General features: G+C 37.9%; 1 protein-coding gene across 1 annotated transcript; it reads left to right on the forward strand.

The window, feature by feature from the left end:
- Positions 1–3851: 3851 nt before the first annotated feature.
- Positions 3852–16115, forward strand: LOC143030388 (uncharacterized). The gene is made up of 5 exons (XM_076193537.1): positions 3852–3860; positions 8943–9637; positions 12112–12219; positions 12500–12521; positions 13385–16115. The coding sequence occupies exons 1-5, from the start codon at positions 3852–3854 to the stop codon at positions 14567–14569; spliced, it is 2019 nt and encodes a 672-aa protein (XP_076049652.1). The 3' UTR covers positions 14570–16115.

Below are 16115 nucleotides of genomic sequence, written 5' to 3' on the forward strand. Positions count from 1 at the left end.
TTTAGTTTTATAATATTTGATTTCTTGTATTCATTTAGCAGTTGCTGTCTTTATTGGCTAGGCCACTTGCGTGGCAACAGTAAAGTCGTCTGCAACGCCGACTGCGACATTCCAATTGTTTGAGAAAGTACACTGTGGTCTTTAGAAACTTTTCTGTCGTTGATAACTCGCCCTCGTCTCTGTCCTTACTATTGATTATATTTACTTCATTTCTAGTAGAGCTAATAATTATTATTATTATTATTATTTTGTTATTCTTCAAAACGTGACAAAAATAGCGTGGGCATCTTTCACAGAGTTATAAGAAATATGCGATGACTTTGCAGAATGTTGCGTCACGTTCGGGTCAGTGAGCGTCTGAGCGATGTATTACGTTCAGTCTCAATGTATCGTTCATGACGGATTTCGACTTCCATGACTCCGCCCACTTTATACGTCAGCCAATCAGCGTCTAAGGGGACTAAACGAGTTTGTCTCCGTTTTGTTGTGGCTGGCGTTCTTGTAAGATCGTCGCGCGTTTTATTTTTTTTTCTGTCTTGTTGGTGGGTACCCATATTTGATTATTTTCTGTCAATATTATTGTTATCACAAAGAAATAACCCAACAAAAAGTGATCATTTAGGCAGCGAAGCAATATAATGATAGGTAGCTAGCGTGCAGTCAGTCGCGTGTTCCGGGAGATGGGCGGGCGGGCAGGTGGCCAGTATTAATCAGTTAATATTTCTCGGAGGATAGTTTGGGCGGGAGATGTAGAGGGAATTTTCCGTCCGCTGGAGGTGATTTTTATATTGAAATTTTCAGTGCAATTCCACCTGCATGCGCGCGCGTGCGCGCGCACACATGACTCTGTGGTGGAGTTGGTAGAGTCCCAAAATGTCACTACGGCGGTGCGGGTTCGAATCCTGCACAGGGCTGAAAATAATTTCAGTATCGCTGCGCTTCGAGTCGTTACTCCAACTCGTGGGCGGGGAGTTGGGTGTGTGTGTGTGCGTGTAAGGTCAAAGCATTACCCATAGATCGGTCGTTCGAGCTCTCTTCCGGGAGGAAAATAGCTGTCGATCACGAGTCCAACACGTGATCCAAATACCAAGGTGAATCACACACACACACACAGACACACACACACACACACACACACACACATATATATATATATATATATATATATATATATATATATATATGTATATACATCTTAACCACATTAACTTTTTCCATTTTAATTCCCTGCAAATACGATCTCGAGACAAATAAGGAGCTCTACGAAAGCATATTTGGAGACAAATGTACAGTGACTTAACCCACTGCGCTATCAAGAGGGAAACAAATTGAGAACAATTTCTTATATTTATACTCAACCCCGCCACGATAGCGCACTCGGTAGTATGTACATCAGTGGGATAGTTATACAAGTATGTAATATATATATATATATATATATATATATATATATATATATATATATATATATATATATATATATATATATATATATATAAGAAAGGTTTAAGTAGGCGACTGAATAGATCTCCCATAGATATATATGTTGAGGCATTAATCAATGTACGCGTTCTTATGGCCGTTGCATGACATTATCTCGCAAATAGTGGATAATGGAGTTGATTCCCCGTAGAGTTTGATGACAAACCATGTCGGTGGGAGGCGAAACTGCAGCAACGTGTGTGTGCGTACAATTTGAAAAATAGCGTAGGTTTGAACACATTTCTAGTCTTTTACGGCGCGCAAAATCGAAAACGTGTAACACGCGTACCTAGACGAATATTTACTCGTAATTCAAAAGGAGCACGTGTTGGACTCGTGATTGACAGCTGTTGCCCTCCCGGAAGAGAGCTCAAAACTCGTATATGGACCGATCTATGGGTAATGCTGTGAACATAAACGCACACACAAATCTCTTTGCTCATGAGAGTTGGAGTACCGGCTCGCAGTGCAGCTATACTGAAATGATTTCAGCCCTGGGCGAGAATCGAACAGGGACCGCTGGATTAGCGGTTACGAACGGTACCACTGCGCCATCAAGCCGTGTGAGTTGACCTAATTGTAGTGTACAACGTGAGAGGAGCAACGCTCGCGGGGTCCCGTCCGTCCGTCTGCTACTCATCCCTTTATTCTATCTCGCCTCGAATTTGTATAATTCAGACTTAGTCTATATCTATGATTTCCAATTATCCTATTTAGATTGACGACATACATATGTCGCGTCGTCGTCGTCGTCGTTGTGCAGTCGACTCGTTGTTGCCACTTGCCTGTCGTTTGATTGTTTTTTGTTATCGTATACCAACGCTTTACCTAAATTCGCTTTTTGAAAGAATTTTCTGAGTTTTCCAAAATCTGTTTTGTTATGCATTAGTCTTCCTTTTCTGTCTTTCTCATATTTCCTCTTTTAGTTTGAGTTCAATGGTCACTCTTCCCAATGGATGTCTTGTTCCTAAGCCGGATACCAAAAACATCCCAAATGTAAAAACAAACATACCCTACTCTTACATACATATACCAAGGCTTTTCCTCCTTACAAGGGAGGTAGCCAAAAAGGAAAAGGTATCAAATAATTCCCACCCATTCCATCCCTGAATACACTCCACACCCCCTCCATCCTCCCTCTTATCTTAGCACCTCCTGGATGATGGGTGACCGGGTCATCCCTGCACCTTGCCCACTGCCCTGGGTCAGAAGCAGTGTCGCAAAATAAGCATGCAGAGCTGTTGTCATTCTTGCCCAAGCACACCATGCAATCTTTATCTCTCTAGAACCACCCTGGAATACACCTTCACAGCATGGTTCCTCACAATCAGCAAGACCAATTCTGACAACTTGAAAACATTACAACAGGGCAGGACTCACGGTAATGAATTTAGATTGGACAAATTTAGATTTAAGAAGGAAATAGGCAAGAACTGGTTTACTAACAGGGTGGTCAATGAATGGAATAAACTTGGTTACCATGTACTTAGCGCTGAAACTATCAGTTGTTTTAAAAAACAGACAACTTTATGGATGGGGATCACAGGTGGTAATAGACATGGAACTGCCTAGTGTAGGCCTTATGGTCTCTTGCAGCCTCCTTCATTCTTATGTTCTTATGTCAGGATGAACCCAAACCACTCTGATTGGACATGTCTATACAGAAATCAAAATCCTCCTTACAGAATACCATATGAAAATGAATTGACTATTACTATACTCAAGTAGATTATGAATTTTTATGGTCTTTTTTTTTTTTTTTTCTTTTCTTTTTTATGGTTAGGTAAAAAATTGTACATGCTGTAGAATATCTGGTAGACCCATATTTTCATGGTACCATTGGCTATCAGTAGTGGTAAGGTCTCTTATATTTATCCATTTTATTTTCACATTCATTAGCATTATAAAATGCTTCTCAGTCTTAAAGATTTCGATAAGTACCAGAATCAACAGTGAATGATGGTAATATAGGTTGTGATGAAAGAATTCTAATTCTATTAGCTCTATTTATAATATGATGTATTGATATCAATAGCTGAGACATATATAAACCTAGCAGAGGAGTCATTGGACAAACAATACCTCAGTGATGCAAACACCTTCAAAAAGACAAGCAAATTTGAGGAAGGAAAAGGGACTGTAAAATCTTTATTTACACAAGGAATGCTCACTGGGTAAGTTAGTGTTGCTACTTGTGAGAAAAATTACAAGTGGAGGCACTTCAATTCCTGTCTTGCAAGTGATTTAATATAAGGACATAGTACATTAAATTCCCCGTTTCCAAAATCCTCCCTAAGGACAAACTGATGTAGCCTCCTCTGGAAGGGTTTGAACAAGCACGAGGAAGAGATGGTGAATGTGTGAGGATCATGGCTGAGGTGGGTTGAAACTCGGGACCTATAAAGGATTACAAAGGCAGAGCATGCTGGCAGGAGAACTTTTGGTCCATAACTAGGTGGGATGCAAAAAATATATATAGATGATAAAAAAAAAAAGTAGATAAAATAATATAAAAATGATAAAAATATAAATAATGAATCAAATAAATAATACATAGATATAGTGTTGCCACTGTGATTAGTTATTGCTCATTTATTTGTTCATTATTGATTGATTAATTTATGTTTACATTATTTTGGTCTTTAAGAAAAGGATTCTTTCTTTGTTATGGGTCAGATGGTCTCAAGCTAGTTTGCATCCCAAATGTATTCTAGAGGACTCTAAAACTCCACCCAATTCCCACAAATGAGTGAGATTTTGTCCACAAAATTCTCTCAAGGAAATCTCGAGTTCCACATTTTTCCTCACAAAATAGAAGGAAATAAGTTCATTGCAACATATAGTTTTTCTAATTCTATATATAATTCTTCAAATTTCTCACACAAAGTTGTGGAAAATTTCCACAAAATGGTATTGATGCTTGGGATATTGAGAAAAAGGACCAATTTGACTCTGAGATGAGATTGCCGGGTTAGACATGAAGGTCCAAATCAAAGCCATAAGGTCTATGTGACTGGGAGGTGGGGAAGGGGAAAAGACAGAGTTCCGGGAAAAGCTTTCCGGTGGTAGAGGAACATGAAGTACCGGGAGAAGCTTCCGGTGGTAGAGGAGGAACAAGAAGTACGGGGGGAGTAAGAGCGGAAACTATTAGTTGTTTAAGAAATGGCTTGACAACTTTATGGATGGGTGTGACAGGTGGTGATGTATACGGAGTTGCCTAGTATAGGCCTTATGGTCTCTTGCAGTCTCCTTCATTCTAAGGTAGTTTGTGGCAGTAACCTGAATCCTTTCAAGATATTTGCACATGTTAAGTGGAAACCATAACAAAGTTTTTGCTCTTAATAGCAATCGACGATACACCAAATATACTAGCCTCATTCTTTGTCGAAAAACACCCGCCCCACACTAAAAGCCTTCTCCAAAAAGCCACATATATAGTTTGTTCTGCCCTCCCCCCTAATTTCAGTCACCATGCACTTTTTTCGATGGCACAGATACAAAGCCACTACGACAACACATCTTGGTAACACCCCTCTCATTCGTTGAAGAATTTCTGTTTCTAGTTCAGATCCTCGAATACCCCTTCCCTTTTTTCCCTCTTCTCAAACATCTCAAAACTTCGTGCAACATTTGTCATGGATGACGAACTTTAATGTGCCTCACCCACAGACTCTACGCATATAAGACAAATGCTCTCTGGGAAAGATTAGGTTTTCCTTGCTTGCTATGAATCCCGTTTCGAGGTCTTGCAACCCTCTGTACTCTATTGTCTCCTGCCCATGAACAGGAAGGCAAGATTTCGATGCGGGACTCAAAAGCAGCGTGAAAGAGAACTAACTGCTGCCTCATCACCTCTAAATGGTGCCCCTAAGTTGTGCTATCATCCAAAGGTCAATGTTGAGTGCGGTGTCGCCATGTTCTGATGTCATGTCGTCGTCAGTATACATTATTTCAAAGACGAATTTGATTAAATGTTGAAATTACACAAAGTATATAAATGAACTCCTCTCAGTAATTATTTTGAGCAAGGTATATTTGTACCTCAAAAACTTGAAGATAACACTACGTTGTTTTATGTGTTTTTTCTTGTTAAGCCGAAAGATTACTTTTCCAAACGGAACCATGCAGATAATTTACATGAAAGATAGATAGATATACTTTATTTGGCAATGAATCAATGTACATGAAGTGCAAATAGTGACAAGAACACATAGTTCGGAATAATAATTGCAAATTGCCGAGGATAATTATTATTCCGAACTATGTGTTTTTGTCACTAATTGCACATGGCAACTAATATTGACAGCCGGTTTCTTGTGGCCCTTTGAGTCGAAAGTAAAGGGATATTCGCTGGCACCCTTGAATCTTTAGAGTCACTCGGTCTAGGCCCAGCTTGTCAGGGTCAACATTCAATACACCTGACAAGTGACCAGTTGTCCCCTACTACTACTCCAACAGGTGATAAAAACTGATAGTCGATTTTTTCTTTCGCAAAATCGATCTATGGCAGTGCCCAAGCACCGTTAATTGTTTGCTAACTTTCATATGGGTTTCAAGTCAATGAAACTTAAACGAAGAGTAGTTATTATCATTGTGTTGCAGTGTTCAATTATATATTTTTGTTTTTTATTCTATCAATATTGTTGGTGTATTGTCATACGCCTGCCAACCATAGTTTTGGTCGTGGTGAAAACAACAATGGAGGCTTGAACGATAAGACATCTTTTTCAAGGTTCTATATTTCAGGTCCTTTGTAGCAAAATTTATTTATTTATTTAATCACAAACATTATACTATATAAATAATTTATATGTATTCCAATTAATGTAACATATCAGATATGATCTCCATGAGGAAGTTACTATTACAAGATACACATGTGTAAGGACCATTTACGTGTCTTGATACTCATTGATGTGTCGATATAGGTATTTTCAAACGCAAAAGGCATTGATTTCTACACCCAAGCATCGGGAGTTGTGTTATGAGAGAAATCTAAAGCAGTTGTTGTTTCATAAGCAAGACTGAATAAAGACGATGGAAGGGGTACACGGATTGACATATGTGTGTGAAGTGGGCGGGGAGGGAGGACTGGTTGACAAAGTTAATGTTTTTGCTGTAGTATATCATTATTTTCGTCGTACGATTGCTGCGGCGCGATAAATAATTTTCATCGTACAGATAATAGGGGTGATGAAAGGACATTTCGTATTATGTTAGGATAGGTCAAATTGTGGTGAATTAATTAAGGTGACGAATCACCCTTATTTCCTTTCACTGACCTTTAATTTAAAAAATACTCAACAAAATTCATGATAACTATACATAGATAGATTAGAATTGTAATTTCACGAAAAATACACAAGGTTGGCAGGTTATTTCTGAGCTCGCGGAAATACGCCAGCCATCTCTTATGGCCATAAATAACCCACGCGTATATTTATTGAATATGTTCATTTCTACATTCTAAAGACCTGGCAACGATATGATCTACACTACAAATACATAATCGAGACGTAAAGATCCGCTACCCTTGAGTATCTGATGGTCGTTTAGCATTACAAAATAATACTTGGGGTTTCTCATTGAGGATAGCTGATTTTTATTTACAAGTTAGGTTAGGATTTACCTTGCAGCTATCCTTAATTCAATTATCATCATTATTAGGTCGATTTATATTAACAAGTTAATTTCTGGGGTTGTTACTCTTTATAAGCTAATAAGTGGGGAAGCTTATTTTTACATGAGTACTCTGGGGATATTGAGGTTTACAGTGTCCCATAGATATATACATACATATATATGTATATATATATATATATGTGTATATATAAATGCATGAGCTAGAATAAAGTTTGGTGAGCTAATTGAACCAGAACTTTTTTAATTTCATGATTAGAATTAAAATTGTAAACTCCCTAAATTAGGTGATTAGGATGGTGTCCTTTACAGAGTACTTTGTAGCAAGAAGTTTAATGAATGCCCTTGGTCCAAATTGCTTGTGGCAACACTCTGCTGCAAGTAGTGTCCCTCTTTCCCCTGTCCTTTATTTTCAGTACCATGGCATGAAGGACAATGGTATTATTATTATTATTATTATTTTTTTTTTTTGCTAGTCTTTCCTTGTTCATTCTTTCCATGTGATCAATCCCCTCAGTAATTTTCTATATACTCTGTTCAATAGTTTTCTTCCCATACCATTTTTCTTCCTCCCCTACATATTTCGGTACTTCCATTACACTTGGATTTATCTCCATGTCCACTCCTCCATACACTGCCACATGTGAACCCACACAATCACGGTTTTGTACATCCTTTAGTCTGCACTCATCCCCATATACTTATCTCTCATAATTATTTTTGTTCCTTCCAAACATATTCTTCCTTTATCCTATTATTCATCTCCCAAGTACTTAAAACTCCATTTTCTCCAGCCTAGCATTCTTCACATACATTAAACCTACCATCATCACTCCTTGTACATCTCATCAATCACTTTATGTTTGGTCACATTTACTTTCAACTTTCTCCTTTTACACACCAAATGTTTCAGTCACTCCCGAGAATCAAACACAAGTGCAGGTGCCTTTTCTCCTATGGTGGGTAGCAGAGTCTATCTTGACTCTTCATAGGAAAGAAATACAAAAGAGAAACCCCATTCCCCAGCACTCCACCCTATTTAGTCACCTTGTATAGCAGACATGGGGAAAGTAAAAATAGCAATGGAAAGAATGAGACAAGTTGAAACACCAGAAGTCATAAGGGAAATGAAAAACTGCTGCTTCCCAAGTAGAACAATATATAAATAGCCTAAATTATCACCATAAGTGATTAAAGCACAAATTATAGAAATTATAAGAGATGTATAAACAGTGGCAGTAATGACCTATTAAAAGAAGAGAGGAAAAAAAAAAAAAAACTACAGTGAGTCCTCCTTATACCGTAATTCTTTATCTGGTAAATTCACGGTCCTGGTATTTGGTCATTGCTACCCTCAATTCTACTTACGGTGAGAAAAATTCACAGATACGGTATCCACTCGTGTTTTGTTTACACCATACTGTAGTGCCACCATGCCTGTTTGGCCACCACAACAATTAGTCTCTTCCCACGTTTGGTATACAGTAATTTCAATTTGCGGTAAGGTTATGAGGAACGCATATGTACCGTATAATGAGGACTCACTGTATTTCCCCACATCTTTTAGACAAGCTTTTTTTTTGTTTACTACCTAGTGTTGATCTTTTATCCTATACCAGCAAATCCTCTCTAATTTTTCTGTATTTATCTCTTATCTAAATGTTTTCATCAGGTTGCCTCTCTTTACTCTTCTAGTGAAGGAAGTCACAGTGTCCACAGTCTTTCCTAATATTTCTTGTCATTTACAATTGGATCACATTGGATTCTATACTTTTTATTACATATTTCTTTTTGTGGTTTACCACTGCTTTTTATTCCAGTCTAGGGCATACCAGACTATTGGATTAAACAGTGTAAATGAAAATATACAATTTACTGCAGAAAATGAAAATAACGGAAAATTACCTTTCTTAGACACAGGAGAAAAGCCTTTCCAGTGTGACCTGTGTGATTCTGCTTTCTCACAAAAGAGTCACCTCACACAGCATATGGTGACCCACACAGGAGAGAAGCCTTTCCAGTGTAACCTATGCAATTCTACTTTTTCACAAAAGGGTTACCTCACAAGACATATAAGGACCCACACAGGAGAGAGGCCATTCCAATGTGCCCTGTGCAATGCAGCTTTCTCACTCAAGAATCACCTCAAACTTCATATGATGACCCACACTGGGGAGAAGCCATTCCAATGTGGGCTGTGCAATGAATCTTTCTCACAAAAGGGTTCTCTCACGACGCATATGAGGACCCACACGGGAGAGAAGCCTTTCCAGTGTGGCCTTTGTGATTCTGCTTTCACACAAAAGGGTCACCTCACACTGCATATGAAGACCCACACACGAAAGAAGCCTTTCCAATGTGACCTGTGCAATTCTACTTTCTCTCGAAAGGGTTTTCTCACACAACATATGGGGACCCATACAGGAGAGAGGCCTTTTCAGTGTGACCTGTGTCATTCTGGTTTCACACACAAGAGTGCTCTTACAAGGCATAGAAGGACCCACACTGGAGAGAAGTCTTTCTAATGTGACCTGTATGATTCTGCTTTCTCAGAAAAGGGTTCTATCACATAGCATGTGAGGACCCACATGTGAGAGAAGCATTGTGACCTGTGCAATTCTGGTTTCTCACTAAAGAGTGCTCTTACAAGGCATATAAGTACCCGCACTGGATAGAAGCCATTCATATGTGACCAGTTTGATGTAGTTTTCTGACAAAAGAATTGCTTTAGATATCACATGATGACCCCTACAGAAAAGTAACCTTTCCAGTGTGACCTGAGTGATTCAGCTTTCATACAAACGAGGTCTCTCAAATGTTGCATGACCTGTTGACAAATGTGAGTGACATAATCATAAATATGCCGCCATATTGGAGAACACATTGTGAGCAAGAAAGATCTACTGATGCTGATGATTTCCTGTTTTTCTCATAAGAGGCCATTACAAAGATAAAGATGTATTTCAAAATATCAGGTAACAAGGCTTCATTGTTGTTAGATATTGGCTCTGCTTGTCACAAACACGGCCGCTGAACGGTTGTTTTCTAAATTGCACCTAATAAAAACAGATATAAGAAATAAATTAAATCTTGATCCCGTAAAAGCCCTCTGTCACACATCTGAAGCAGAGGACAAGGAGCTTGTTAAAAGTTTAAACCATCCGGGTCTATGTTGAACTGTACATAAACTAGCACGGATATTTCCAACATATTTACACATATGTTGATTACTAACGTTAACTATTTTGTTTAGAAATTATAGCTTTGCTGTGTATATATTCTTTACATATATATTTTCATTAAATAATGCAGTGCCACGTAAAATTCATTTTACTATACTTTGTGAACATTTAATCATTTACATATCATCTTTATATGATGAAAATAAATTATGTATATGTTCATATGTTCCGTTTAACAACTCTTTACCTTACGTATTTGCTACTTTTTTACATTTTAGGCATACATGTTTGAGGCACATTAATCGTTGACGCACGATCTTTTACTCTCCCCAAGACATTATATGGTTAAATAGTATGGTATATGGTTAATTAGTATTATTTATATCCGTTTCCTTTCTCACCTAATGGTTAGAAAATGGTAGCTGCCGTGAAACTACAGACTTTCCTATGTTTGTACACGTTTAAAAGCTAACTAGTAACTGTTCATCCACACAAGCGAGGAATCAGCGGCACCCCAGCCGCCTGTACCCGCCCGCGCCACATACACTCACATTCACATCACAGTACTGTTTGTTTACAAATGACATTTTGCACCATTTCAGCTATTAGAAGTTTTTGTTTTCGTGGCTGTGCTTTGTACAGGCCAAATAAGTGCTTTCTTCTAGAATTCGTAAGTGTAATGATTTGATGGTAAGGTAGATTAGAGCATGCGTAATGTTTGCATTTGGCATTTACTACACTTCAATTCTCGTTTGGCATTGTATTTGGTATTCTGAGCAGGGTAAACTTGTGAGTATTTATCAAGAAGTTTGTCACTTTCACAACTGCAATTACCAATATAATCGGCTAGCTCTTATCATTCTGAGTATTTTCTACTCCAGATGTAAGTACAGCAAACTAATGTCGTCGGTAGCTATTGGTGGAAAAAATAGGCGAACATCATCTATGGGATAGGTCAGGTAAGGTCTCACAGCAGCAGTTTTTACCTCTATCATTGGTTAGCTGTTATCATTGAATATTTTGAAGCACATATGGAACTATTGCAAATTAATAGTAATGTTGATAGTGATATTTGGAAAGTTGAAACTGGCAAACATTTTTGTATATTGTAAAGAGTTTCACTGGTCCCAGCTGCAGTATATCATTGGCTCAGCTGCAATATATCATTGGCTAGTTTCTATCATTTTGAGTATTTTGAGCTCTATATGTAAGTACCAGAAATTAGTATTAATATCAGTAACAATTGGAATGAAAAACTGAGACTGGCAAGCGTCTTTATAATTATTAATGTGTGTATCCTGTTTGCTTTTGTGCATTCCTATTAGGGGATGGTGCTCCATCATGTCCTCCCCTGTCCAAAAGTAAAGAATTCATGAAGTTCACTCTGAATTCATTGTGCACTAATTATTCTTGGAAATAAAATTATGATATTCACTCCTCAAGTCCAAGTCATATATACTACAAGTCGTTGCATTATAGTATGAGCAGTTTTACCTGTTTAATTGTAGAAGTGCTTATCTAAACAATATAGTATTAGAAAATTAAAAATAAATCTGTATATATCAATGGAACATACATCTTTCTTGGCAGAAATCAATAGAAAATTACTAAATGCAAATACAGTACCAAAGAAAGCCATGGTGATTGGCTCAAGATGCCATGTTGGCATCTGTCCAGTCCCATCAATGTCAGTTTGACAATGACACGATGGTGGCGATTACATTGTGTACTGGGTTTTCTCCCACTTCAAGTGACATAATATTTTTGAAACAGTTCTATGTAGCTGAGGTTCATGCTTTTCTTGAAGCTCCTCCATACCCAGCAGTCCAATTGGATGCCAAAACCTGCTGTCAACATCCCTGACAATGATCCTGATGACCACTAGCATTACAGGTACAGCATTATTAATTGCATGGTAGGTTAGGTTAGACCAAGTTATATTTTAATTTCTTTGACTTCTGTATCTATCAAAACAAGTATACCGTCTCAAGCACTTGTTGTAACTATGTTCTTTAGTTTATTGCTTTTAACAGCTTTTTCTGGTATTGATTTCTGCAAAAGAAAAAAATGTATATTATATTGATATATTGTAATTTACAAACTTGATATTTAGATTTCTAGTGTTATATTGTAAAGATGTGCACCTCAAAACATTTACCATTATACTTTCCCTTATGTTATCTTACTGGCCACAGGTCAGGTGACCTGTTGACGACTGTGAGTGACATAATCGTAAATATGCTTCCAAGTTGAAGGACAAATCATGAGAAAGAAAGATCTACTGATGCTGATGATTTCTGTTTTTCATACGTAATAGGCCATTACAAAGATAAAGATATATTTCAAAATATCAGGTAACAAAGCTTCATTGTTGTTAGATTGAATTCTTTGTTTAAGTGACATGATCCAAATTAAAACAGCACGAGTCTTAAGTAACATTAAAACTTTAATATTTTAAAATATCAAGAGGCATATTTTCTAGACAGAGGTAGTTTACCATACAGACAACCACAAACTGCCAATTGGTGATACAGACATTGACTGGGAGGAGACTATTTATCTCAATCTAATTATTCAACAGTGTGATTATATACTTTGGCATTATGTAGTTATACTGTTTCAGTACAAAGAGACTTAAATACAAAATTATTTGTGTGTGAAACATCCACTATCCTATTACAGTGTATTACAGATTTTCAACGAGTTAGATGTCAATCTTATAATTATATATATATTTTTTCCAGGATGAGGGTACCTATCACCATTTCTTTGGAAGAAGTATCCATAGATTCCATACATGTCACACAATGATAAGGATTCAGTGTGACATCTGCAGCAGGCTATATCATGAGTCATCTTAGATATTGTGTGATGACCTACACTTCAGAGAAGCTTTTTTAGTGTGAACTGTGTGATTTCCCTTTATCACAAAAGGGTGATTTCAAATAGCACAAAAATCAACTCAAAGATCATGCGGTGATCTACACAGGAGAAAGCCTTTCCAGTGTAATGTGTGTGATTCTACTTTCTCAGAAAAGGATGGTCTCACAAAGCATATTAGGACCCACACAGGATAAAAGCCTTTCCACTGTGACCTGTGCATTTCTGCTTTCTCACAAATGAGTAATCTCACGTTGCATATGAGGACCCACATTGGAGAGAAGCCTTTCCAATGTGACGTGTGTAATGCAGCTTTTTCACAAGAGAATCACCTCAAACTTCACAGGATGACCCACACTGGGGAGAAGCCGTTCCAGTGTGGTCTGTGCAATGAAACTTTCTCACAAAAGTGTTCTCTCACAAAACATATGAGGACCCACACAGGATTGAAGCCAATCCAGTGTGACGTTTGTGGTTGTTCTTTCTCACGAAAGGATTATCTCAGAGAGCATATGAGGACACACACAGGAGAAAAGCCTTTTCAGTGTGATTTTTGTGATTCTGCTTTCTCACGAAAGAGTAACCGCACACAGCATATGAGGATCCACACAGGAGAGAAGCCTTTCCAATGTGACCTGTGCGATTCTGCTTTCTCACAAAAGTATTATTTCACAAAACATATGACGACCCACACAGGATTGAAGCCAATCAAATGTGATGTTTGTGGTTCTTCTCTCTCAAAGAAGAGTTATCTCAAACAGCATATGAGAACACACACAGGAGAAAAGCCTTTCCAGTGTGACCTGTGTGATTCTGCTTTCTCACAAAAGAGTCACCTCACACAGCATATGGTGACCCACACAGGAGAGAAGCCTTTCCAGTGTAACCTATGCAATTCTACTTTTTCACAAAAGGGTTACCTCACAAGGCATATAATGACCCACACAGGAGAAAAGCCTTTCCATTGTGTCCTGTGCAATGCAGCTTTCTCACGAAAGAATCACCTCAAACTTCATATGATGACTCACACTGGAGAGAAGCCATTCCAATGTGGGCTGTGCAATGAATCTTTCTCACAAAAGGGTTCTCTCACGACGCACATGAGGACCCACACGGGAGAGAAACCTTTCCAGTGTGGCCTTTGTGATTCTGCTTTCACACAAAAGGGTCACCTCACACTGCATATGAAGACCCACACACGAAAGAAGCCTTTCCAATGTGACCTGTGCAATTCTACTTTCTCTCGAAAGGGTTTTCTCACACAACATATGGGGACCCATACAGGAGAGAGGCCTTTTCAGTGTGACCTGTGTCATTCTGGTTTCACACATAAGAGTGCTCTTACAAGGCATAGAAGGACCCACACTGGAGAGAAGTCTTTCTAATGTGACCTGTATGATTCTGCTTTCTCAGAAAAGGGTTCTATCACATAGCATGTGAGGACCCACATGTGAGAGAAGCATTGTGACCTGTGCAATTCTGGTTTCTCACTAAAGAGTGCTCTTACAAGGCATATAAGTACCCGCACTGGATAGAAGCCATTCATATGTGACCAGTTTGATGTAGTTTTCTGACAAAAGAATGGCTTTAGATATCACATGATGACCCCTACAGAAAAGTAACCTTTCCAGTGTGACCTGAGTGATTCAGCTTTCATACAAACGAGGTCTCTCAAATGTTGCATGACCTGTTGACAAATGTGAGTGACATAATCATAAATATGCCGCCATATTGGAGAACACATTGTGAGCAAGAAAGATCTACTGATGCTGATGATTTCCTGTTTTTCTCATAAGAGGCCATTACAAAGATAAAGATGTATTTCAAAATATCAGGTAACAAGGCTTCATTGTTGTTAGATTGAATTCCTTGTTTAAATGATATGAAACAAGATTAAACGGCATGAGTCACAAGTAAGACTAAAACTTTAATAATTTGAAATATCAATAGGCATATTTTCTAGACAGGTAGGAGATTACAATACCTACAGCCACAAATTGCCAATTGGTGATCCAAACATTGACTGCGAGGAGACTATTTATCTCAATCTAATTATTCGCCAGTTTGTTTATACACTTTGGCATTATGTAGTTGTACTGTTCCCAAAGAACTGCATGTCCTCAAATAGCATTCTCAAGTCTGAACAGGCAACAGATTTTGATGTTTTGTTTATAATATTTTCTAGTTAAGGATTATACATTTATTTTTTTTTTTCTATCCATCAGTGGACAATTTCATTTCATTGTATGAGTGTTCTTTTTCTGATCAAGCATTAAGCCTAGTTCAGAGTAATTCCATTGCAGTAGATAATTACATGTCCAAGACATACCTAACTAAACCCTCTATTTACAGTAGAAATAAAGCTAATTTCCTCCACGTGCAAGCATCTTTCTTGCTACTCCTTTCATCCAGGGATACACTACCTAGAATTAGGTAAATACAAAACAGGCACAGTGGCAATAGCTCTCCATGGGAACTGATAAACAAATGCCAGTTCTTCCTAAGTTAGATAAAGTTGTTGACTATTTTGTCATCATTGCACACATTTTAACTTTTTTACTTATTTGCTCTGAGGCTAACCAGGCTATAGTTTCTGGGATCTCCAGTCCTCATATTTAAATATAGAGGTGATGTTCACCACTTTCCAATCCTCAGGTACCTTATAAGTAGTGAAAGATCATTTGAATAACATTTTTAATGGTACAACCATCAGTTCTTCAGCTTCCTTAATTACCCAAGGAAGTAAGCCATCTATACCAGGAGATTTACTCCACTTCAACTTTTTTATAGTTTTCCTTATAGAGCATTCAGTTATTTCTCTATTAGATATAGGGAATGCCTTATTTGTATCAGGTGTGTTTCCTTCTGGTTCCCTCGTGAAGACACTGCTATAGAAATAAGGCAGTAATTCAGACCTTTTTTTTCATTACT

Source organism: Oratosquilla oratoria, chromosome 12 (assembly GCF_046742065.1).
Source record: "Oratosquilla oratoria isolate Oo_2021 chromosome 12, ASM4674206v1, whole genome shotgun sequence".
Lineage (NCBI taxonomy): Eukaryota > Metazoa > Arthropoda > Malacostraca > Stomatopoda > Squillidae > Oratosquilla > Oratosquilla oratoria.

Coding starts and splice junctions, on each gene's coding strand:
- LOC143030388 (XM_076193537.1), top strand. Junction 12,220..12,499: donor ACAGCATTATTAATTGCATG/GTAGGTTAGGTT, acceptor TACTGGCCACAG/GTCAGGTGACCTGTTGACGA. Junction 12,522..13,384: donor CAGGTGACCTGTTGACGACT/GTGAGTGACATA, acceptor ACAGGATAAAAG/CCTTTCCACTGTGACCTGTG.